General features: G+C 42.9%; 3 protein-coding genes across 6 annotated transcripts in view; all 3 read right to left on the minus strand.

Annotated features, from left to right (window-relative positions):
* The window catches only part of nup98 (nucleoporin 98 and 96 precursor), a 32647-nt gene extending 19760 nt beyond the window's left edge, over nucleotides 1-12887 (minus strand). For 2 of the 4 annotated variants that reach the window (XM_030747192.1, XM_030747190.1), the window contains exons 1-9: nucleotides 12748-12887; nucleotides 5881-5990; nucleotides 5092-5187; nucleotides 3893-4078; nucleotides 3479-3618; nucleotides 3164-3271; nucleotides 2900-3080; nucleotides 2648-2814; nucleotides 1982-2119 (exon numbers count right to left, since the gene is read on the minus strand). In XM_030747192.1, the coding sequence (XP_030603052.1) occupies nucleotides 1982-2119; nucleotides 2648-2814; nucleotides 2900-3080; nucleotides 3164-3271; nucleotides 3479-3618; nucleotides 3893-4078; nucleotides 5092-5187; nucleotides 5881-5959 (1095 nt within the window). In that variant the 5' untranslated portion in view covers nucleotides 5960-5990; nucleotides 12748-12887. The remainder of the gene's footprint in view (nucleotides 1-1981; nucleotides 2120-2647; nucleotides 2815-2899; nucleotides 3081-3163; nucleotides 3272-3478; nucleotides 3619-3892; nucleotides 4079-5091; nucleotides 5188-5880; nucleotides 5991-12747) is intronic. The other 2 variants (XM_030747191.1, XM_030747193.1) reach the window with 2 other exon arrangements.
* Nucleotides 12888-19624: 6737 nt separating this feature from the next.
* Nucleotides 19625-21512, minus strand: LOC115791572 (odorant receptor 131-2-like). Its single transcript, XM_030745688.1, has one exon. It carries the CDS (start codon nucleotides 21488-21490, stop codon nucleotides 20525-20527), a length of 966 nt encoding a protein of 321 aa, XP_030601548.1. The 5' UTR covers nucleotides 21491-21512; the 3' UTR covers nucleotides 19625-20524.
* A 1492-nt stretch (nucleotides 21513-23004) lies between these two features.
* On the minus strand, nucleotides 23005-24129 carry LOC115791573 (odorant receptor 131-2-like). Its single transcript, XM_030745689.1, has 2 exons — nucleotides 24090-24129; nucleotides 23005-23979 (listed from the first exon to the last, which is right to left on the minus strand). The coding sequence occupies exon 2, from the start codon at nucleotides 23972-23974 to the stop codon at nucleotides 23027-23029; it is 948 nt and encodes a 315-aa protein (XP_030601549.1). The 5' UTR covers nucleotides 23975-23979; nucleotides 24090-24129; the 3' UTR covers nucleotides 23005-23026.
* Nucleotides 24130-25436: the final 1307 nt, after the last annotated feature.

Genomic DNA, 25436 nt, shown 5'->3' on the forward strand with positions numbered 1-25436 from the left:
ACAGCAAGACCGAGCAGGGGAAGGAGAAACTAAATAATAGCAGGAAAGACTCTCACAATGAGCTGCAATCGACAAGTAGGGGTGTGCGATGTATATCGTCAACATGACAATTAAGATATTATTGTAAACAAGCATGAGCTGATGGTATCGAGCATGCTACTGACTGGTAAAACACATAAACCTCAACTCCACCACTCTGCTCCGTCTACTTTTTAATTTTCCTAAAAAAAAATTTTTTGCGCCGTCCGCCATCTCCATTTCCAGCGCCATGTGGACGCACGTGGCAATATTTACGTTTATTCAAGCTTAGCCATTTGATTAGTTCACGACTGCCATGTGACTATTCATATCGTCTGCTGCCGTCTTGGCTTCGGTCTCGGTCAGAAGGCATCTGCTACTTTGGCATGCCCCCCCTGCTACTCCAAAACAGTTTGAAAGCCCTGCGCTTTAGTATGGGCTGCTGCACATGCCCATACTGTCTGCTCACATAGCTGCGCAGTCTACTGCCTTAAATTCTTAAGCAACGATCATCTTCACTCATGTGGTGGTGGTTTGGATTTGAAAAGACTGACACTGCTCAAACGACTGCAGTTTGCAGACTTTGTAAGAAAGCAGTTGCCGTTAAAGATAGCTTGACAACTAACCTGTTCCATCATCTCCAAACAAACACTCGCGCAGAGTACGAGGAATATGAAAAGCTCCGGGAGCCCGCTGTCCCAGACAAACCTGAATCAGCTAAGGTGTCTGGCAAAACACACACTCAGCAAACTTTAGCAGTCATTCGCTAAAAAAGCGCCATACAGCTAACTGCCCAATGACGCTGGGATTGTCAATATCGCACAACCCTACCGATAAGTGCAATCAGGTAAATGATAGTCTTTTTTTTCACTGTTTTATCTTGGTCCTGTTGCCATCCATTATTCATCTAACACTAATTTAGTCAATCTACATTTTGACAAAGTTAGGACACGTCTAAGTGGAGCCTGTTCTAAGGGCCTTACACATGACGGATGACTACCAGTCTGCAGAAATACAGATTAATAATCTAACACCAGTATCAGACTGGTGCTCAGCATCAGCTGATACCCATGACCGGGGTACTGGAAAGCAGACCGGTCTCTACTTATGGACGGCTCGTAAATGTGGTTTTGTTTTGGGTTTTTTGGGCTGGTTTCATACTTTAAAATTTTGATCTGTTTTAATCAGATTATTATACTGAATATTTATTTATATTCTATATTAATCTAAATCTGCAGAAATCAAAGCTTTGAAACAGATCTAGCACCCCTTTGGACTCCCCTGCATGCTGCAGGTATCACTGACAGGAAGTGAGGCGGCTGCTGTCCGCCTGCAGTAAACTAAATAAAAGTTGTTTATATGCAGATGTACTGTTAGCTCACACTTCTACAGCTTCACTGTAGCTCTGTGAAACAAACAGCATATTTCAATCATGTTGAACAGGTAGTTTGATAAAGGACTTGCTAGTTTTTACTAATAAAAAGCTTTAATTGTGATTTTTAAAGATGGTCTTTGAGTTGCAAATGTGAGTGAAACGCTCGTGCTGTCCAGCACACTTCCTGCTCTCCACTCCACCTTTATTAAAACACTTTTTCACTTTAATGTGAAAATACTGAAGAAAATGTATTCAATAGGGATGATTTCTTTTGTGTTTCATCCACATGAGGAACAGATGCTTGTTTATTGGGCACTTGGTTGAGTCCAACTCTATGTTCTCCTGTTTGTCTTGTCTGATGTCACCATAAACTTTCAGAGTACAAAATGAGATGAAATTCTCTTACAGACACACAAAGCTTCTATAAATCTAAGTTTGATGAGAGAACATCTAAACAATCAGCGTCCAGATAAGGGGAGGTCCAGGCATTTATAATCACGCCCTGAAAGGGGATGAGCTGCTGCACACCAGACAGACACACACATTTATTCAGAACTGGACAATAATTGGGTCTGGTCTGGTCCCGACCTGTGTGCCGACGTTTCCAAATCCAGTGTTGGGTTGGCCAAACAGGCCGGAGGCTGTCCCGAAACCAGTGGCGGTGCTGGTCTGAGCCGAGCCGAACAAGCTGCCCGACTGAGACGCCGCCGTGTTCCCAAACAAACCCTGAAGAAACATCCAGACATCCTCACTGGGACTTTAAATACAGCTTCAGTGTCAAGAGAAAACATGCTGCACCACATCCAAGAACTCAAAGGGGATTAAAACTAAACTTGGTGTATAGTTTAACAACTTGAATCAATACTGTGGTCTCTGAATTATCCAAAGATTGAAGCTAACTGAAAACTAAACACTTAAGGGAAAAACCTCAACTGAATTAATCAACCTCACTCTATACCCACTAAATAAAAACAATTTAAAATGACAGCCGGGCCAAACTTGCAGCTTTTATTTCTCATTCGGCCTCTGCTGTGAGTCTGTGCTGGACTTTACTTATTTTTATTACATTTTCATATTTCCTAACCTACAAACAGAAGTCTTTATCAGTTATGGCTTAAGGAGAGAAACTGCACAAGAAACCTGACAATATATTACTTGTATGAAAATTAGTGAAATTGGCAGCAATCAAATTCGAGATAATGCAAAAGTTTGATTCACACACAGACAGAAACAGTGAAGCAGAGATGATCTCACCATGCTGCTGGTGTTGGCCTGTCCCATCGTGTTGGTGCTGCCGAAGGAGAAGCCGGTGCTCTGGGTGGTGGTGGTCTGACCGAACGGCTTGAAGAGGCTGCCGGCCTGTTGCTGGTTCTGCTGACTGAACAGGCCACCCGTGGTTGCACCAAAAGCACCGGTAGTTGCTGAACAGACACAGAGAGCAGAGGACATGTTGTTTCATCCGCTCTTAACACTTCTCATCTTTGGGTCACTGTCGTCACCACTTACGCGCTCCAAAGGTGCTCTTGTTCGGACCGAAGGAGAAGCTGGGGTTGGGGGCTGTGGAGCCAAAGAGGCCGGTGGTGGCGCTGGAGGTGGCTGTGGCCTGAGCAAAAAGACTCCCAGTTCCCGCTGCCATTGGGTTGGCCGGACCCTTCCTGCCTGCCTGGTAGTCCTCCAGCCTCAACTCCTGCAGCAACAGGAAGGAAGATAGATAAACAAACACACACACACATACACACACCAACAGCCTTCAGCTGAGTGAAAACTGACCTCCAGAGATTTGTTCTCATACTCCTTCATTGCTGTGATGCACTGGTGCTTCGTGTTGATGCTTGTGGTTACACCTGCTTTCACCATTGTGTCACTTCCTGTTGGAGGCTGAAGAAAAATACATACCATGTTTAAAAAAAAAAAAAAAAAAAAAAAAAAAGAAAGAAAAAGATGGGAAGGATGACAAGTGACAAGAAGAAACAGATGGAGGAAGAAGATGGACGGCAAGAAGAACACCACAGAGGAAGAGCAGCAGAACCTGAAGAAGCACGACTGTTTGGAGCGATGATGCAGCACAGATGCTGATTTACTCACGTTGAACTTCACGGTCGTTCCTGGCTGCTGAGCAGCGGAGAACCCTGAACCTCCAAACAGGGACGTAGTCCCGCCGAACGGGTTGGAGGTGGTGTTGGTCGAACCGAAGAGGCCGCCGCTGCTGGTGCTTGTCCCAAAGCCTAAAGGACACGATCAGAGTTCTGTCATTACAAATGGACAGGCACATTTCAAGCAGGAGTTTTTTACGTTTAAATAGTATAAAATATGACTCCTTCATCTTTCTGATTTTCATTCCTCATGCCATGATTGCTTTTTTATTAAAAAGCAATCATGGCAGCGGAGACGAAGAAAAAATAAAAAACAAAAAGACACCACAGGATCCAGACAGGAATTAAAACACCCAGAAAGCTCTAAACCGTGAAGCACCAACAATGAGGTTTGGAGGGTTCTTACTTCCAAAAGAGTTGGGTTTGTTGGTGCCGAAAGCATTGCTCTGCTGTGAGAAGAGTCCGCCGGTGGTTCCTGTCCCAGTGTTGCCAAACAGGCTGGTGGAAGTACCGCTCGCCGTGCCAAAACCGAAGCCGGTGCTGGTGGACGAAGTTGCTGGCTGGCTGAACGTGCTGGATCCAAAGAGTCCACCTGGAGGAGGAGACAAGGACAGCTTAGTGCTCAGTCAGAAGAGTTTTTCCCCTTTAGATTCCTCCCTTTATAACTGAGCTGCTTCTAAAGGCTCATTTTATTGTGTTTCAACAGAACATAGATGAATAGGTATGTGTCCTCCATCACTGTAGTTGTTTATGAGCTGAGTGGCTGAGAAGGGGCGGGGCAGCTCTGTGTGTGTTTGTGGCGATCGAGTGAAGCAGTGATGGCGTGAGAGTGAGTCTGTCAGGTTCACTCATTCATGCCTGTACAGATTTGGTTACGGCCAACAGGAACCGCTGAATTATAAATTAAAGATGACTTTTGCTGCGATCTCTCGGCGACCCTTCAACGTCCTGACAGATGCTGCCGTATCAAGATTAACACAGAAGCGCACGGCCTAAAAAGTTTTGCGAGATCTCACAAAAGTACATCTGTTTTTTTCCTCCCATGTCCCTTGTGAGGTTCCATAGTTTAATACTTCCTATTACATTACAATACCAAAGAAGCAGGTGAAATTAAATATCATGAAAAAGATCATATATCTTTTTTTTTTTTGGGGGGGGGGGGGGGGGGGGGGGGGGGGGGGGGGGGGGTTGATAATTGTGAATCATGCCTAAAATGAAGATAGTAATTAGAAAGGTTTGATTCTCTGTGTTGGAGGAGGCCTGTTTCTGATCAGGGTCCTGCAGCCAAAGACATTTTGGCGTTAGGACAGTGTTTTGTTTTAAATGCTGCACCAACAAACCAAAACTGCAATTGAAAAATGAACTCCTGAGCATCGGAGATGACATGCTGTGGTTCAGAGGAGGCGTGTCCCTGTTGGCAAAAAGCTAATTATGCAGGCTAACTTATTATAACTGCTGGACTCGACCTGCACTGGATTTAACTGCCTTTATTTCCATCGAGCCAGGAAAATACTCTGACTTGGGTGCCTTGGCGTGTCAAAGGTCGTGGTTTTATCCACACCACAAAAAATCTTTGTTGAATATGAAAAACGAGCTGTGACAAACCTGGTTTATTCTGTGTGGATCCAAACAGTCCTCCGGTGTTTGTCGTTGTCCCGAACGCAGATGCCCCGAAGCCTCCTGCCGCCCCAAAACCAGTGTCTGCAGAAACAGGAGATCAGGTGAGGACTCCATGATTTACATCTACCTCAATCACCAGGAAGAAAAACTGGATCCCTACAGAAAGCTTCTGAATCAGCCCGATCGGTGAGATCAAAGACTGGCGTGAGCCCAAAATGGCCCTTTAAGAATAAGTTCTGAAAACACCGCGTGCAGTAGGTTTGTTCTGATTCAGCATGATGTGAGCTCGGCCTGAAAGCTGACATTTTCAGCCATTAATGTTCTCAGTTTATCAGTATTTCCTTCACTTAAACTCTTCAGGAAAAAAAGTGCAAACAAGCAATCAAAATTCTGCATTAACAGCACACACAGAAGGATCTTTATTCCTATCTTATCGTCTTTTATTGGATCTGAATCTGTCTTTTGTGTATTTATGTTCGATATTTACGTCTACATTATCGTGTACCTTGTGTTGCAATGATTGTTTGCATATTATGAATGTAATAAATATGTCACCTGATTTACCAGAAGGTTGAGTCAGGAATTCAAACTCCAGTTAAAAAAAATACTTTTATTACAGAGCTGGTGAGTTTCTCTTTATGGCTTTTCTGTATACAGGAAAAAGCCTGATGATGTGCTGTTCACCGTTTCTTCTTCATTGCTTTTCATAGCTTTTCTGAAAGATTTGCGTTTATGCTGCTGCTGAAATAGATAAAATAAATCAAACCAACTTACTTTGCTGACCAAAGGTTGATGAGGTGCCAAATCCTCCCGTCCCTCCACCAAAAGGAGTCCCAAATGATTTGTTGAACATCTTGCCCTGCTAGCAGGACAGCATAAGTCTTCTATGGAGACAGAAAAAAGATCATGCAGTTTGAACCATCACCTCTGTATATATTCAACAGCAGCTGTTCAAAGCAATGACAACATCAGCAAATAACCCATTAAACACACCAAAGTCACCCTGACTAACTGATGGAGGCAACAGCAGATGTGCAGCTCTGTGCTGAGTAAAACTGCTGTTTTTGTGAGTGGAGTCCAGTGGAGTGTAACAGCTTCACTTGCCTGACAGCAGGTAAAGCAGTGAAAATGTTACAAGTTTGGTATCCATTTAACCCCACACAGGTTCTTTCAAGTTTAGTTTGTGTGTCTGCTGGGGTTGTGGCTTAATACCACCTGTTGCAGGTGAACTATCCGCAGCTGAGCGAAAACTGGGTGAACAACAGAAGGAAAAATGATTTTCTGAGTTTCCTCAAGAAGTCCATGTTTGTATTTCTTACTGACAGGTCTGTTTAAAGTGTCTGAGAGACCTCACCTGCTGCTTGGTACAAAATGGAAACAGGCTTTTCTAGATCAGCTTCCTACTCTAACTGACCACTCAAAGCACAATGACAAGCTATGTTTACCTCTACCTTCCAACAGCACTTTATTCACTTCAACACCTTATCCACCTCACATCCGCAGAAGACTTTAGAACAGCCAATGAACGAGGATTGTGGGAGGACAAACCAGAGGAAATACTATTCAGTCTACACATGTAGCAGCTGTTTCTACAGACAGCATGTGCACAGTTATTCTCTATGAGGGGAACACACGACTCTCCAAACCAGGGATCCTCAAATCCAGGCCTCCTGCAGGTTTTAGATGTGTCTCTGCTTCAACACACCTGAGTTAAATATAGAAGTCATTAGCAGGACTCTGGAGAACTTGACTGCATACTGAGGAGGTAATTCAGCCATTTGATTCAGGTGTGTTGGATCAGGAACACATCTAAAACCTGCAGGACACTGGACCTCGAGGCCTGGATGTGAGGATCCCTGCTCCAAACCCTAAGAACAAAAAATTCTACAGCTTTTGTGTCTGTGCAAAAGTTCATTTCTAACAATAATCACTGAAATCAAGTTAATGTCAACTGAACTAAATGTCTCATGTGCAGCTCACATGCAAACATCTACAGAGGAAAATTAAAATGTATTATTAAAAGATGAGCTAATTTTCTTTCATTAAAGTACAGAACAACAACAATTCAGCATGGCTGCCTGTCTGCGTTAGCCCTGTGACAGGCTGCCGACATGTACATGGTGTACCCTACCTCCTGCCCTATGTTGACTGGGACAGGCTCCAATTAATATAATGACCCATAAAAATAAGAGTTTGAAACTAATTAAATGTATTTTTAACATTAATGTGACAATGACAAGTCAAACAATGCATATTCAAGTGAATGAACTTTTTTCTTTTTTTTTTTTTTTAATGGAAACGTAATGTGCAAATAAATAAAAATGGCCTCTGTCCAAAAGTTCAAATAAGGCTCCAAATTAAACCAAAAAGTTTTTTTGGTCCAAAACAGCTGAAAAGTTTACAAATGATTCAGTTCATACAGAGGTTTATTATTCAGAATGAACGCTGATATTAATGCAATAAAAAAAAAAAGGGGCCATCGTAGCTGCTCCTGTTGTCCTTCACTCGTTAGCTAACATAACTGAAATGGTGGTGCTCAGCAAACATCATCCATGAGAGCTTGTTTCCTGCAGGTAAACTAACAGAAACATTACTGTACAAACATTAACAGGTATCAGCAACGCACTAACGTACCCATCCAGAGCTGACGGCACAGCTCCAGGGTGCCGGCGTTTTAAACGCTCAGCACTGCAGCGATGCTGCCGTGGAAGGAAAGCTCTGCTCTGCATTGGTTTTTTTTTTTTTTTTGTTTCTGTCAGACGCTCCCACACCTTTGACAGTCTGTCTCCATTTCTTTCATTTTTGCCACCCTCCTCACTGTTCCACCATCATTATGTAGTTCGCGTTACATTCTTCTTCGTTAGTATTGTTGATATTGGCAGACAATGGAGGCAATACTGCCCCCTTATCTTCCTGTAGTGTATTGCAGTTTTAGAATAGAATAGAATAGAATGCCTTTATTGTCGTTATACAGAATGTACAATGAGATTGGAGTTACAAAATCACATGATAAGCGGAAGAAAACATGGGTTTCAGAATATGTCGTGTCAGCATTAAAAATTCCACGTTCACTAAGTTTTGCAGTCAACGTCATCGATTATGTCAACGAATCATTGCAGCCCTAGTGGTAAGGGACAGAGAGAATATCACAGCACATCTACACCACCTTAACAGGAACTACAGAAACTCAGACTTTATGGCAGAGAACTAAAAACAACAAACTGACAGGAGTTAAAGCCGGTTAGGCCAGAGGTCCCCAACCCCCGGGCCGTGGGACATTTGGTACCGGGCCGCACATAAAGAATAAATAACTTAAATTATTTCCGTTTTACTTATTATCTGCGCCTAAACTATATTTTATTTTGAAAAATGGGCGGATTCGCTCCGTTACTTCCCTCCATGACTTCCTCTTGACGTGTCAAGACGTTTCTGCTCACATGATACGTCACCGCTAAAATTAAACCCAGAAGCTTCAGGCCTGTCTAACGAAATCGGTTGGTTGACCTACATAACGCTTCTTTAAATTTTTGAGTGCTCAACAAGAGTAGAAAAGCGCTATGTAAGAACTAGTCCATTTACCATTTTTATTTATCAACACCGGGGATAGCAGTGAGGTAGACCCAGCCATCAAACTGACTCTCCAGCGCTTGACACCGCGGCTCTGCAGCCACGCTCCATGTGAAATCGGCCGAACCCAGTCAAACCAGAAGCCAGCAAAAATGAGTATCAGAGAAACAAGCTCAGGGGGCTTACACTGATTCAGTGTTATGGTGAGTTGTATTTTTCATGCGCTTTATACAGTAAAAATCACCTAAGTCGAAGTCGCACAAATCGGGTTTTCGCTCTAGTTGGATGGCATCTGCAGGTCCTGATTTTTCCTAACATTAATTCCAATAAAATCATCACATAAATCCGTCGGATATTCACCTACCTCGGATGAAAAATCTGGTCCCATTGTAATAACTGGAGGCTTGCCACGTGCCTGTCTGCTTTAAAACCGCTACCATTGTTCCTGTCCCCAAGAAGCCAAGGATCACTGGACTAAATGACTACAGACCTGTGGCACTGACTTCTGTGGTCATGAAGTCATTTGAGCGTCTGGTGCTGTCCCACCTCAAGTCCCTCACAGCCCCCCTTCTGGACCCCCTGCAGTTTGCCTACAGAGCCAACAGGTCTGTGGACGACGCCATCAACCTGACTCTGCACTTCATCCTACAGCATCTGGACTCCCAGGGAACCTACGTCAGGATCCTGTTTGTGGACTTCAGCTCTGCCTTCAACACCATCATCCCTGATCTCCTCCAAGACAAGCTGTCCCAGATGAACGTGCCAGATCCCATCTGCAGGTGGATCATTGACTTCCTGATGAACAGGAAGCAGCACGTGAGGCTGGGGAAGAATGTCTCGGACTCCCGGACCATCAGCACCGGCACTCCTCAGGGCTGTGTCCTCTCTCCTCTGCTCTTCTCCCTGTATACCAACTGCTGCACCTCTGACCACCAGTCTGTCAAGCTTATTAAGTTTGCAGACGACATGACTCTCATCGGACTCATCTCAGACGGGGACGAGTCGGCCTACAGGATGGAGGTCAAACGTCTGGCGTCCTGGTGCAGCCACAATAACCTGGTACTGAACGCCCAGAAGACAGTGGAGATTATAGTGGACTTTAGGAAGCACACAGCCCCTCTACCCTCCATCATCCTGACTGACACCCCCATCACCACAGTGGACTCTTTTCGCTTCCTGGGAACTACCATCACCCAGGACCTCAAGTGGGAGCCCACCATCACCTCTGTCGTCAAAAAGGCCCAGCAGAGGATGTACTTCCTGCGGCGGTTGAAGAAATTCAACTTGCCAGCAAGGACCATGGTGCAGTTCTATACTGCCATCATTGAGTCCATCCTCACCTCCTCCATCACTGTGTGGTACGCTGGAGCCACCACTAGGGACAAACAGAGACTACAGCGCGTTGTGCACTCTGCTGAGAAGGTGATTGGCTGTAACCTCCCATCTCTCCAGGACCTGTACACCTCCAGGACACTGGGGCGTGCAGGTCGGATCACAGCCGACCACTCTCACCCTGGGCACAGACTTTTTGACCCTCTCCCCTCAGGCAGGAGGCTACGGTCCATACGGACCAGAACCTCCCACCATAAGAACAGTTTCTTCCCCTCTGCTGTTGGACTCATGAACAATAACCCTAAGACTGTTACCACCACCCTCCACAAACGCTGATGACCCTATGTCTATGCACCTGTCTGATTGCACTGATGTACATATTAGTGGAATATAGTCTACATTCTTTTATCTTTTAATTAGTCTCTGCACTGTATATTTTGTAATTTTGTAATATTGTGCTATAGTTATAGCTCTAATATCTCTGTATATTTGCAATTTGTATACTTGTATATTGTCTCATAGTTTTTATACTTATTTGTTTTTTTCTGTACGCACGAAGTACCGCAGCAATTTCCTAATGCTGTGAACCTGTTCACCCATATGGCAATAAAAACCTTCTGATTCTTCTGATTCTGATAAATTTCCAGTTAAATGTGATCGCATAAACTGGATGAGTTTAGCGCTAAAACCCTCCTCAGCTCCTGTCCGCCCACTTCCATGCATCGGCTCGTTCGTGCACAACTACACACACACTAACAACGCCTGGAAATTGTTTTAGTGTTTATATCAGTTCATTTCACCGGGGACAATCGTGGCAAGTGTAAGCTACAAACTTGCACTTACGAGTAAAATTTCAGATTATAAAATTTGCAGAAGCAAATTCATAGATGAAGCAGAAGCCATTGCAGCGAAATTCGATAATAGACCCCAAACTGGGCCATTTGAATCCGACTGAGGTGATTTCTACTGTATTTGTTTTTGCGGTGTATCTTATTTTGAAGGCATGTTTTACCATGGCTCTAACAGCTGACCAGGGAGCGCTGTGGGCAGAGAGCCTGTTATTCATGTTGAGGCGGGATGTTACGAGAACGCTGCTGATAGAGTTGCATACGAATACAAAGTGGATTCCCGTTTTTTATTATTATACGTAGAAAATATCACACTTGGTTATGGTCGTATCATTTATTTTGACGTATTTATTCGCCACACCTTAAAAGCCGGTCCGTGGAAATATTTTCTAACACTAAACCGGTCCGCGGCTCAAAAAAGGTTGGGGACCACTGGGTTAGGCAGTTATGTGCGACTGTTTCTTTGCATGCAGCAGGACTATGTGTGGTCTGTCTCTTTTGTAAACTCATAGTTTATAGAAGGACTGAATTAAATGAGCTAGCTGTCAACATGTGAGGGGGAAAAACAAAACAAAAAAACCCCCTCCTTTCGCTCCTTCTAATTAGAAGTCTCTGTAGTTCCCATTTACATGCTGAAGCCACTTTTGTCCTTGCTCTCTCCTCAGGGTACACTCATATGTTTAATATATGAATTCTGATGTGTTTTAGTTGAAAGACAGATCATTATGTTGGATATTTGTCTTGGGGCTCTAATACAGAATATTTTCTTTTAAACTCGACAGTGTTTTGGTGTCAGATTGTGGATGAAAAAAAAAAAACAAAATCACAAATCTTTTTTCTTCTGTAGAGACACTGATATTTAAACATTAACTGAAGGGTGAGGCTTCAGATTTAGTGGATATTAATTTTACTCATATTTTCATCGGTTTGCTTTTTTTTTTTTTTTTTTTTTTTTTACAGTGTGTTGAGCAGTAATTAGTAATTATGTTCTGAGGGTTTGGTGTGAGTGTGTGTAAAACAGTGTTCTCATAGTGAATAAATGTGCAGTTGTTGATTTCAGCTGTTACATGTGGTACTCTTCTACAAATTTTAGTCAGGTTATTTGTTTATTCTGCTTATTCCTGTCAGGGGTCATGTAAAAGAAACAGGACTCAAACCTCTGACCTTCATCTCGCCCGAAGTACCTACCCAAACACAGCAGAAACCCGGAGCTGACCCTGACCCACCCCGAGGAAGCGTTTAAGGGGGAACTTCCTCCTAAACATGTGAACCAAATCCTCCTCCAGTGGGCTGTGGACAAAAGTAAGGCAAGTGACAGAAACTCAACAGTTCCCCTTCGTGGTGTTTGAATCGGTTCTGAGAGCACACCTCTCAACCATGCGTGGTTTTCGGGGAGCCGGGTCTCCTTGAACTCGGGTAGTTCAGGAGCTGACCCCGAGCCGCCTCCACGTGCAGCTAACCGAACCGCCACACCGGTTGGTAACCGAAATCCAAACCACAACGTAAACGTATCAGGAGAGCTGGGTTTAAAGCAGCAGTGAACCCGGCACTTCACACCGGGCGAGTCCGGGCCAGACCAAACCAGCTTCAAACCGCAGGTGAACTCACGCAGGTCAATTTCCGCTACCGCTAACAACAAGTTAGCTCCGTGAATCCACCCAGCTATCAAAAAGCGAACTCTCCGATGAAGGGGGCAGGTGAGCCTTTAAACTAAGCGCCATAAACCCCACCGCAGAGCCGGACATTTACAAGCACGCGCCCGCTTTGCTCCACAAGGTACCTGCGTCAAGCTAATGCTAGCCAGCTGCTAACTAGCTAGCTTTGCGGCTAACTGAACCTTAGCAATACAAAAAAATACAACAAAAGAAAAGCGAGAACTTTAAAAGCCTTTTACCGGTAACAGCTCAGTGACGGCCGTCCGTTTGTCTGCGGTGAACCTACAGAATACGAAGAGTTCAGCGATGAAGAGCCGTTAGTTCGACATCCAACGCTCAGCTTTGTCAACGAGGAGGGAAAAGTGCCCGAACGTCGTCACCACGCACTTTCATACGTCACACGTCATGGCGACGGGGCTGCAAATATCAAAACAAAACAAAAAATAAAATCGCTGTTAAGGAAAGCGCGCTTATGAAAACAAGTACATAATATTTTAAAAACACATGAAATCACAAACTGTATATTCATTCAAGGAAACAAAAGAAGCCCGTCTTTGATAGGACCATGAACTTTTCTTGTGCAAAAACCATTTTTAAAAATTTTCTAATGCGACAGAGAATCATATTTCACTGATAGAAGGTTTTTATTTATATTTATATATATGTTGCAAAATGTTTGTGACTGTTCCTGTTCCTCCTTTTTATGCTGTGCAAAGGAATTTGATGTACAAATACAGGTGCTGATTAAGTGATAACTAAGCCGTGTGGTATTGAGATTTGTGCATCTGAAATCAAGTAATTATATAAAGCTAAACATGAAGTTAAATTGGATTACTGACATTTACTTGTGGCGTTCCACATGGTTCAACACCTGGCCCTAAATTATTTAAATTTTATATAAGTGATACCTGCAGAAATGCACTTTATTTGGAGATGATACTTTATAAACTCACAGTCTATGGGGAGCATGTCAGTTTTTCCAACTGTTTTATCTTCTCAATTCAAATTATTATCTTCATTCACCTGATTTTCTCTCCTGCGTTTTGTACCTGTCAGGTACAGCTGGTTGGTAATATTTAAAATTCAAATGTAAAAATTGATAGGATTTACCTGTTAAGTCAATCTTGGCTGAGTGGGCAACAATGATTAAAATCACTCTCTGTAGCTGGATTCAAACAGAAGCTCTGCTCTTTATTTGCTGCCATGGTGAATCACAGTATTGGAGCTTCAGTGATGGTGGCTTTACTTCCATTATCAGCACATGTTCCTCAGGGTGAACTCGCTCAGAGGTGGCTGAGCTAACCTTTTGGAAGACACTAAGGTTGTGTTTCAGGCATATCTGTGACACCACAAGTCATAGATATAAATGAGCTGCTGGGTTGATCGCTCATGCCACATTAGCAGTGATAGCAGAGTGACTCTGCTCAGTGTCTTGTTCTTCTACAGCACACCCTGTGCTGTGCCAGCTCCTGCACTGTCCTTGCATAGGTGATGTGTGGTCCACCTCTTCTGTTAGTTGTGGTGTGTGGTGCATACTGATGGATTATGGTGTCTGGGGGGTTTCAAAGCCAGTAATGGCCGAGAGCTTGAAGCTGTCTGATGTGTCAGATGGCATATATCTGCAACAAGTGTCTGTTTGACTTTTTTCAACCTCGTTAGTTACTCAGTCTGTTCTCCTGACACCCAGCGTGATATGGTAACAGGTTCAGCCGGTTCAGAGTGGAACTTTCTGCACTGTACAGGAGAAAAACAGGCTGAGAGAGCCAAAGAGTCCAAAGTTCAGCTCGAGATGCATCTGGAGTGCCATATTAAAGTTGTCTGTAGTCTTCCAGTGATGAAGCAAAATGTGCTCTTCAATGATTAAAGTCCAAAACGAACTCTGGATGGTTGTCGCTCAGTGTACGATTGTTGTACATTTCTTTAGTCTTTGGCCTGTTGACCTTCATCAGAGATGTTCTGCTGCGTAAAAAAGAAGGCCATGTGCAAAATCAAAGTCCAGTTGAACTGTTTTCAGACCCCCCAGGTGCCGGATTGATTTACTTCAAGATGAAACAGTAAGAATGGTGCAAGCGTGCCACACTGATGTCACCGCAGGTCAAAGATGACTCTGCTATGACTGTTTCTGTATACAGCAGCTATGGCATCAACAGTCATCTCAGGTGCACCGCAGAGTATTCCACATCACTTCTCTGCTGATGGAACTGAAGGCCTTGCAGAAGCCCTGAAAGACTGAGTGTTGGTGGATGATCCAAGGAGAAAATACATAAAAATAATGCACAGTCTGTATAAGTTCCCCAAAAAGAGAGAGCAGCAACATATTTATCACGTTATTTTATTTTGGAGGTCTCTATATTTTATCACACCATTGTTATGACTTCATTTAGACTGTAGCTAATCCCTTAGTACTGTTTTTAGTTGGAAAAAAAAGCACATTTAATGAGCACAACCTGCAGAAATCTGAGGTGGATGTTGTCATATTATCACTCCATCAAAAACTGACAGTTTCACTTCCAGCTGAATCAAAACTGTACATAAGAAAGTGAATAACAGCGATAAAACTGAGTGACACAAGAGTTTTTAGCCTGTTCTGATAAAACAAATTTCAAGCAATAGAAATAATTCACAATAAATCCTCCATTTATTTTAATCATAGTAGCAGCAGGCCTGAGACCAGAGCAGGAGGCACTCAGGAGATCAGTTTATTTATGTCTTAGTGTAAAATGCTTTGAATGTATTTGTTTGAATTTTGTATATTAAGATAAAATCTACAGTGAAATGCAGTTTGTGAAAGCAGGCTGCCTGAGGCTCTCCTTACAGGCTTTATTTACACCACAGTTTGTGCAGCTCGAGCCAAACCTGACAGAAAGCACAGTACATGATAGTGTGAGGACCGTGCATGTGCAGTGCTTTATCCACCACATGATATCATTATCAAATTTTCCTGTTACTTTAGTTAAATTCATTCATAAATGATGCATTCACTGTATGTTGACTTCCTCACTCGCAGCTGAAAGAACTGCGCAAAATAAAACACATCTTATTTGTTGCAACTGCACCACACAGTCCCTGCTCAGAGTGATGTGAAGGAACCTTAAACTTTTTTAAATGTCTGTAGCTGACAGTGTTAGCGGACATGTCCACTGGTAATAAGGACAGGCTTGTGTGGTTTAAGAAATACTGATGAAAACTACAGCTGGGCACGATATTCTTAAAAAGAAAAAACAGCAAAAAGAAGATGTTACCTTGAGAAAAATAAGCTCCCAGTTCATTTATGAAAGCCACTTAGATGACAGTACTGTGTCTCTGTGTTTAACACATACTGTAGGCACAGTAGTTCACAGTTGAAGACAGGCTGAAGTCCAGCTGCTCCAGATGTAGCAGCAGTGTGTTAACAGGCTTCCAGGCTGAAGCTTGTCTGTGGAGGCCGACCTGGCTGCAATATAACACAACACCAGCTGATGCAAACAGAAAGCAAGTGTACAATGTGCCAGTGTGAGAAACATGAGGAAGGTGTTACAAACCTTTTTCTTCATCTGCAGACTCCAAACCACGATGATAGCCAGCTGTGCGCCTCAGCTGCAGATCTCTCCAGAGACGTCACCAGTTCACTGGTGAGATTAGCAAACATGACAAGAAGCCCACAGACAGGATAACATTATCCTACAAACAGACATCATGTATAATATCTGGCTCACTGTCTGCAAGAATGAGGTTATACAGGAGAATGAAACACTGGTTTACTCCTCAAAGTGAACAACACGATCACAGTAATGCAGAAGAAAATACAGCATAAAAAATGGAGTTCAAAGTGAAAAACATCTCCAAGTCCAACTGTAGGCCCAGACTGAGTTGAACATTTTGAAAGAAATGTATGAGAAGTGAGATAATAAGCTGTTATTAATATCATTAGACCACAGAAAACAAGCAAATCCCTTTGATTGTTTTTATCCAAATTCTTGTTGAAAATTAGAAATGATCTGAGAACCGAGCCGGTCTGAAGTCCCGTCGGAAATGTGTCCAAATCCAAGCGCTGATAAACACCTGTGTTACAGTCTTCACTCTGTGAGGCTGAGGGGGTCTGGCTTATTCTTAGCTTAGTTTTTCTCTGCCCACTCTCAGTGACCTGCCCTGCAGTCCTGCACACCTTAATGAACTTACCTGTTGGCTGTGTGCTATTTGAGAGGAAGGAAGGCCTTCAGTCAACACCTGATTATTAACCTGGAAACAAGTGAAGTTAGCTCCTTGTTTGTTGCAACTACTCTGTGCCTTTACCTCATCTGTCTGCTGTCTGTGCAGCAATCCAGCACTGAGTCCCACCACAGACTGACACACAAAGATGAAGTGGTTCAGGAAGCCTCTAAGGATGTTAAAAAGAGCCAGGAACACTGCAGGGGGCGTTGGTCTCACCGACAAGGTACTGAAAATGTACCTTGTCGGCAGTGCTGGTCTGTAAGCGATCCTCATCTTTGATGCAGACCAAATGATGAACTCTAACTTGGAAAAAGATGGTGGCTCGCTGCAGAGATTAAAGTGTTGATCAGTGGTGAGGGGCATTTATTTTTAGTAGTGATGTTATTTAGCCTCAAAGGTGAGGAGGACTCAGTTTTTTTGTCTTCAAAGAAAAACCCTGTGCTTAGAGGAGAGGAGGGTTTCATCACACCTGCTGCAGATGTTTTTCCTTGGACTGATGAGGAGGACAAGGCGGCACCAGGAAACAGATCTATAGCACAACCTTAAGGGTGGTGAAGGGAAGTGACAGAGCTCGGTCACTTCGCCAAGATCATGATCTTCAGCACGTACAAGAGAGAGGAGCTGGTGGCTGAGGGATTGATGGTGCAGTAGCGCCATCTGCTGGTGACAGAGCAGATCACATGCAACAGTTTTAGCCCATAATTTTCCCTCAGCATCAGTCTGTGGATCATTTATAGCAGCAGGAAACAAACTTCCACTTTTGTCTCGTCTTTCAACTGTTTTCTCCTGTAAACAAACTAAACACATTTTTGATTCCAAAACTTTGCTTTATATATTTATTACACATTATAAACATTATGTATCATTTTCCCCACATAATAGCAGTTACTGGTAATTTTCATTAAGGTTTTAACTTTTTTCAAACAGTTTTCTCTTCATAAATTGCCAATTAAAAAATGCTGTGAGTAATTCCTGAGCCATGAATGAACTGAAACGGGCTTCCTTCATTTCCTGTACTCCGCTCCAGACCTCAATTCAGATCGAGGGGGTTGATGTTGGAGAAGTGAATTATTTCTGCCCATGAAGCTCAAACTCACATGACCGACGAAAAGAAACTAATAATCGAACAGTTTCCGGTTCAGGCAGGTCTGTTTCTTCAGACCATAAAAATCAACCTCCACCGTCCCACACCGCTCCTGCAGCAGCTCCATCAGGGGGATCAGCGCTGTCTGGTTCTGAACATTCAGCCTTTGTATAGTTTAATATTTTAACTTTGCTGCTATATTTTTCTTAATTATGTACTGAAATGTATTTCATGTTGTAGCTGTGCTGTGATCAGCTCCAGGATATTGTTCAACATTTCTAGCTGGAAAAATGCTGTTTTCAGTCAGTAATAGCTGCAAAACTGTGGGGAGAAAATGAACCTCCGTGGTGTCTGTAAATGAGAGACACTTTGAAACACAGTAAGTCTTTTATTATTTTTTCCATCAAATATTGAAAATTACACATAATAAAAACTGTAAATAGTTGGTAAGAGCCATGAAAGCAGGAATGTTATCAGAACTGCTCAAAAACCAAATTTCATGTAACAGCAATAAAGCAAACAAACTGACATTCACGGTGACCTCACAGACACAAAGTACCATGTGTAATGAGGCCAACACCACAAAGTTACACACTTTGTACTGATATCAAATCAAGAATCAAGAATCAAGAATCAAGAATGCCTTTATTAGTCCCACAAATGGGGAAATTGCAGTTAACAGAACATCCATCCAAAACAAAAACATAACACAGACAGGGGGGGACAGATGTCTGAGGTCATGCAACCGTTTCACAACGGCGCTACCTTTAGCAGAGAGACAGAAAGAGATACATTGGGATAGTTAGGTTCAAAAAAATCATCTCATACTGTGTTCATAAAGAACACCTTACGAGGTTCAAAAAAACACCTCAGCAAAAAGCATATTGCACATATAAAGCCGGGATAGCAGTATGGTGGGTAGGGTCAGGGTCAGGAGGGGACGCAGACGGAGACGAGAGGGTGGGGGCATTGTGGAGCCCAGATGCCAGCTCTCAGGCAAACAGTTTGCTGATAGTGATGGAAGTTCATCAGCAGCCTTGGTACACCAGATCCAGCTTCACAAATCACAGAGAGGGCTGAGGGGGATAGCGGCCTTCACACATAGTTCTGGAGAGATATGATTGCCAGCCAAGGCCGGCTAGGGAGCCGAATTCTGATAATGCAGGTGTTGTTTTGGAACAGGCTGCTTGTTTTTTCAACAGCCTTCAGTCTCACTGGGAAACCATTCAATAAATCCAATAATCCAAATTCATTAGTTACCGTCCTCACTGAGCAGAACCGTACCTTATCTCCAGATCGAACCCCTCTCACCTGCTACTCCCCAAGTCTACGGCTCAGGTTCATCAGGCTTGAGTCTGAGTCTGTACCATTCTGGTCAGCCCATCCACCTGGGTCGGCAGCCTCTGCAGATGTCGAACTGCCGTCCAGGTTTTCTTGATTTCACGGTAAATCAGGTATCCTCCAAGCCCAAACAGAAAAGATACCGCTACCAGATAGCCAAATATGTAAGCGTCTTCCACGTCTTCCACCTCGAGGGCCGAGAAGCACACAGGTCTCCACGAGCTCCAAGAGTCGATGACGTATCCAACCGGGTCTGTTCCACTCGGACACGCAGGCTCCCCTTTCCCAGATCTCATAGTGGAAAAAATTCGATCCATGGTCTTGAAGGCCCAGTTTGCCAAATCCATATTGCTCTCAATCTTGTTCTTATTCGAACAGTGTGCAAGAGACGCTCTCACAGCAAGCAGCAAGCAGGAAAGATAGGGAGGGCAGGGAGAGAGATAGAATGCGACCGTCCCCGTCAGAGGCTGGAGCAAGAAAAATGTTATCAGTGTGTTAAATTTGTTATGAGTCACTTGGATACTTTACTCTACTGCCATCATTTATGCACACATTTAGCTACACTCCCACCCATAATGCATACTGTGCATGCTGTGTACAAATTGCAAATTTTGGCTACAAATGTATCAAATGTATACAATTTATACCGGTGTCTCTGCCCATTAATGAAAGAAAACAAATAGTAAAAAAATGATAAATAGACAACAATAATAATAATAGATAAGAAATAGAATATTAAACTTGAAGCAGTGCTTATGTAGGGAGGAAAAAAGAGTCCTGAAAGTTATCAGTGCAAGTTATTATAGTGTGTGGGAGGTGATGGAGGCCACTGCAGTTTATGTGGGATTGTATGAATCTGTAGAGGGTGAAGTGATGCTGAAATGATGCTGCTGGCCTTCCTCGTCAGACGAGCCTTTCAGTGTGGAGTTTGCATGTTTTCATGTCTGTGTGCATTCTCACTGGATACTCCGGCTTCCTCCCACAGTCCAAAGACATGCAGGCTGGGTTAATTGGCTCTAGGCATGAACAGCTGTCTGTCTCTGTTAGTCCTGTGACAGACTGATCTGTCGAGGGTGTACTCTGCCTCTTGCTCTATGACAGCTGGGATAGGCTCCAGTCCCTCTCACCCTGAACTGGATAAGTGGAAGAAAATGGATGGATGGGCTACTGGTGGACTTTGAGGATGATAATAAGGACAGGCTGGTATAACTGGATTTTAAGAAATACTGATAAAAACCACATCTGGATGTGTTCTTCTTACAGGAAAGACAAACAAATGAGAAGTTATTGCCAGAAAAATAAACTTCCAGTTAATTTATTGCTGATTTATGAAAATCACTTAGATGACTGTGAAAGAGTTTAACAAACATAGAGACAGTTATTGCTACTTTCCATATATCCTAAGGGGAAATCTTAGCCTTTGTTGTGATGACTGAGAGTTTCAGTCGACAACATAGATTATACATAAGGATGGGTCTGATGGTCTGGTCTCTGAGCCCATAGATAAGTGCACTCAGACATCTGGGAAGAATAAAAAGAAGCACATAAAAAACATTCTGGATGAGTAAAAGCACTCGTCTTGAAAAGGTTTTAGAGATGACTAAAATTAATGCATTGTTCACAGTTGAAGAGAGACTGAAGCCCAGCTGCACCAGATGCAGCAGCAGTGTGTTACGAGCCTTCCGGGCAGAAGCTTTGTCTGCGGAGGCCGACCTGGCTGCCAGTATAACACCTATATAGGAAGAAGTGACTCCAACAAAAGCTGACACAAACAGAAAACAAGAGTAAGCTTTGTCATACTCATGAGATACAGGAGTGAGAAACATGAGGAATGTGTCGCAAATGTATTTCTTGATCTGCAGACTCTGCAGCTCTTTAAAGGGAAACTCTAACAGCAACAGAACTCGAATGAGGATATTTACTGAACAAAAGGCCCAAATCAAAAGGATCGCCACCTCTGTGTTTCTGATGGTGACGATGTTAGCGTGCCTCAGTGGGTAACACACAGCTACATATCTCTCCAGAGACATTAACACCAGAGTGAGAGGAGAGATTTCATTGGTGAGATTAGCAAACATGACAAGAAGCCCACAGACAGGATAAGCTGACATTATTTTACAAACAGACATCATGTATAATATCTGGCTCACTGCCATCTGTAGAGTGTCTGCAAGAATGAGGTTATACAGGAGAATGTACCGGCAGGTTTCACGAAACACCAGTTTACTCCTCAAGGTGAATAACATGATGACATTAATGCAGAAGAAGATACAGCACAGTAATGTAGTCAGAGAGGAAAACAAAACTCTTTCTAGGTTATCCAGTCCAACAGAAATGTTGGTCTGAGACTGAGTTGGATCAGACATTTCAAAAGAAGCAAATAAGAAATTAGATATGAACTCAGTGATGTCATTAGTCCACAAGAGCACAATAAGTTTCTATCATTTTTTCAGCACACGTTCAGGTTCAAAACCCCAAGTCATCCGCAGTTATTTACCTGTGCAGGTAATTATTGGGCTGAAGTCTGTGCTGTCCTCTATGGAGGGAGCCTGCAGTCACATATCATATATCATCTCTGTGCTACGCTGAGCTCACGTGACACAGTGTCATGTCAGCTTAGTTAGCAGGTCAGTAGCAGATGATGTAATCTAATTTTGTTTTTGTTGAACTGTGTTCCCCAGTCACATGCTGCTGTTTTCTGCTTTGTTCCTGTTCTGACCCCCAGTTCTGGACTTTGGAGCTTTCCGGCCTTGTGTCGTCGCTTTTTGTTTTGGCCCTGTTTTGTTTTGTCCCTTGCCCTTGGCCCTCCTGGACTGCTTCCTTGTGCCCCATGTTCTGTTTTTGTATTTGGACTGTTTTTTGGCTGTGTTGCGGCCTTTCGTTTTGCCCTGTGTTTTTGCTCTGTTCCTGGCTTGTTTCCTGTGTTGTAGTTAGTTTTGGCTTCCGTCCTTACCAGCATAGCCATTCATTCATCATTTCTCAATAAACCACCTTTCATTTACATCTACCTTTGAGTCCTGCCTTTTGGGGTCTACCTGCTCCTGCCAAACAGCACATCATGACAAAAGTTAACCACAGTCTTAATGTATGCTGACGAAGGCTATGCTGATGTTACAGTTCATAGGAACAATGACCAAGTTGTAAATCTTATCTGTGGCATAAAAATCATGGTCTCAGATTTGGAGGTACTAAATATCATCCCACCCACTTCTCATTTGGCTGCTAACTGCCCCAGTATAAGCTGGAGATCAGTCAATATTTCCAGTGTAACCACTTCATCTGCAAAAAGCAACGTTATGATCTAGAGAGCACTAAACCAGACACCATTCTGCTCTTTCGGTGTCTCTACAAATTCTGTGTAGGAGAATTAGAAACAGAATACTGATGAAGAAACTCTCACTATGGAGGTACAGGTAGTGAACAGCCTCTAAAAACAACTCTAACAGAATCCACATTAGGAGGGACATATAGAATCAAATGTTCTCTAAGTCCAAAAAACACCATCCCTGAAATCTCTGAAGCAAATATTGCATTCCATTCCAATAAATATGCCTTTATACACACACACACACACACACACACACACACACACACACACACACACACACACACACACACACACACACACACACACACACACACACACACACACACACACACACACACAGGAGTTACAAGAAATACACACATATAACAATTTGCACAGTCCTTTGTGATATTATTTGGGATGTTCTGAGACAGAGTTCAGTGCTTTCATGGTGTTCAGACAGAAGATTTTCTGTAGCCTGGAAATGTGTCTTTATTGCTCTGTAGCTCCTTCCAGAGAGCAACAGTGTGAAAAGGTGGGGGCTCTCAAATATGCTGATTTGCAGAAGTCGGAACGTGAAATCTCAGCTACTGGCTTAAACAACAGAGGTTTTCATTCGACAGCATAAATAGTATATGAGGACAGGCCTGATGGTCTGGTCTCTAAGCCCATAGATAAGAGAGGTCAGACACCTGGGGAGGATAATAAAGCAAACATAAAATACATCCCGGACCCACAAAAATACTGTCCTTGCTACAGTTCTTGAAAGAGCTCTGATCAGAGGATTATAAATATTAGCAGACAGACTGAGGATCAGTTGTATCACATTCAGCAGCAGAGTGTTACAAGCTTTTCTGGCTAAACTTTTGTCTGTGGAGACTGACCTGGCTGCTACTATCACACCAACATAAGAAAAAATGACTGCCACACCAGCAGATACAAACAGACAACATGTGTAGATTGTGTCATATTGTTCAGACTTTGACCCCAGGATTATACCCACATTAGAACAATCGTTGATCACCCCTAGGTTTTCCACATTGTTTGATAAAACTTCAAAAAACACCAAAAGTCGAGTCACATTGTTTAGTGAACTGACAGCCCAGATCACAATGATAACAGCCCCTGTGTTTCTGAGGGTGACAATGGTAGCATGCCTCAGTGGGTAACACACAGCAATGTATCTCTCCAGAGGCATCACGACAAGTGTGAGAGGGGTGATTCTGCCTGTAAGATTTACCAACAAGATTAAAATAGCACATACAGGAAAGGGTAATTGTACTTGAAAAGCCCTTACCAGGAAAATAACTTGAGTCTGTGCCAGCTGTGCAGTGTCTGAAAACAGAAGGTTATATAGAAGCACGTAGCGACATGTCTCACGAAACACCGGTTTACTCCTCATTGTGAACAACATGATTCCATTAATGAAGAGAAACACACAGGTTGGAAGTGTAGACAGACCAGAAATAATTATTGTCCTCAATAACTCCTGATTCTGCAGTTCAACAGTAACATTAGTATCAGTCTGAGATACAGTCGACATTGTCACTGAAACACAAAGAAGACGACAATTAATTCAGTTAGTAGTCCTACACTATAAAAATACTATCAGCTATCAGACCATAAAATACACATCAGCTATGGAGACAGCAGCTTACAGTGGGTGCTCGTTCCTCAGCAGGCAGAGCTGATCTGCAGGGTCTGTTTGACCTTGCATAGGATTTATGAGCTCTGTTCTCACAGCCTGTTCACATGACAACACCAGCCAACAAATCACAAATGAGTGATGAAATCTCTCTTCCACTACAACCAGTTATGCTTGTTTATATGAAATTATGTATTTTGTATTCATTTGTGTTCTTAGTTTTGTTTTATTTCTAGTTAAGGTTGGATTGTTTGGACCTTCTCGGCTGTGTCAGCTGACAACAGGCCACTGTACTCGACCCTAAAAATCTCAGAAACATGATGTCTAACTACATAATTACTGTGGTTGGCATTACCTTGGCCTCCACTAACACTGTCAGGAATTATGGAGTCAGTTTTGAGCAGGATATGTCCTTCAATGCACATACAATGCCTGGCCAAAAGAAAGTCTCCACCAAAAAAAAAAAGGTCACGCACTAATATTTTGTTGGACCGCCTTTAGCTTTGATTACAGCATGCATTCGCTGTGGCATTGTTTCAATAAGCTTCTGCAATGTCACAAGATTTATTTCCATCCAGTGTTGCATTAATTTTTCACCAAGATCTTGCAGTGATGATGACACATTCTGATCACTGCACAAAGCCTTCTCCAACACATCCCAAAGATTCTCAATGGGGTTGAGGTCTGGACTCTGTGGTGGCCAATCCATGTGTGAAAATGATGTCTCATGCTCCCAGAACCACTCTTTCACAATTCGAGCCGGTGAATCCTGGAATTGTCATCTTGGAATATGCCTGTGCCATCAGGGAAGAAAAAATCCATCTATGGAATAACCTGGTCATTCAGTATATTCAGGTAGTCAGCTGACCTCATTCTTTGAGCACATAATGTTGCTGAACCTAGACCTGACCAACTGCAGCAACCCCAGATCATAGCACTGCTCCCACAGGCTTGTACAGCGGGCAGTAGGCATGATGGGTGAATCACTTCACCTGCCTCTCTTCTTACTCTGATGCGCCCAATTTTAGTATTTTTAAAAAAAAAAAGTATTTAACCTTTATTTATACAGGTAATCCCATTGAGACTCAGTGTCTCATTTGCAAGAGAGACCTGTTTCCAAAACATACTAAATTTACAACAATAAAATAATACAATAAATAGTAAATAAAATGCCAAATGTTTACATGGTCATACAAAACAAGAACAGGGTCCCAGTGATGATGTAACAAAATTGTTTACAAGTAATTTAAAGTCAGTGGGTGAGATCATTTGTGAGAGCTGCAGGTCCTTCTGTAGTGTGTTCCATGAAGATGGAGTAGGAAAGGAGAAAGCCTTTTTTCCAAGCTCTGTACGAACTGAT

Source organism: Archocentrus centrarchus, chromosome 14 (genome assembly GCF_007364275.1).
Source record: "Archocentrus centrarchus isolate MPI-CPG fArcCen1 chromosome 14, fArcCen1, whole genome shotgun sequence".
Lineage (NCBI taxonomy): Eukaryota > Metazoa > Chordata > Actinopteri > Cichliformes > Cichlidae > Archocentrus > Archocentrus centrarchus.

Excerpts from the sequence above, each read along its gene's own strand:
- LOC115791572 (XM_030745688.1), bottom strand. The coding sequence starts at position 21,490 with ATGTCTGATCCAACTCAGTCTCAGACCAACATTTCTGTTGGACTGGAT.
- LOC115791573 (XM_030745689.1), bottom strand. The coding sequence starts at position 23,974 with ATGTCGACTGTATCTCAGACTGATACTAATGTTACTGTTGAACTGCAG.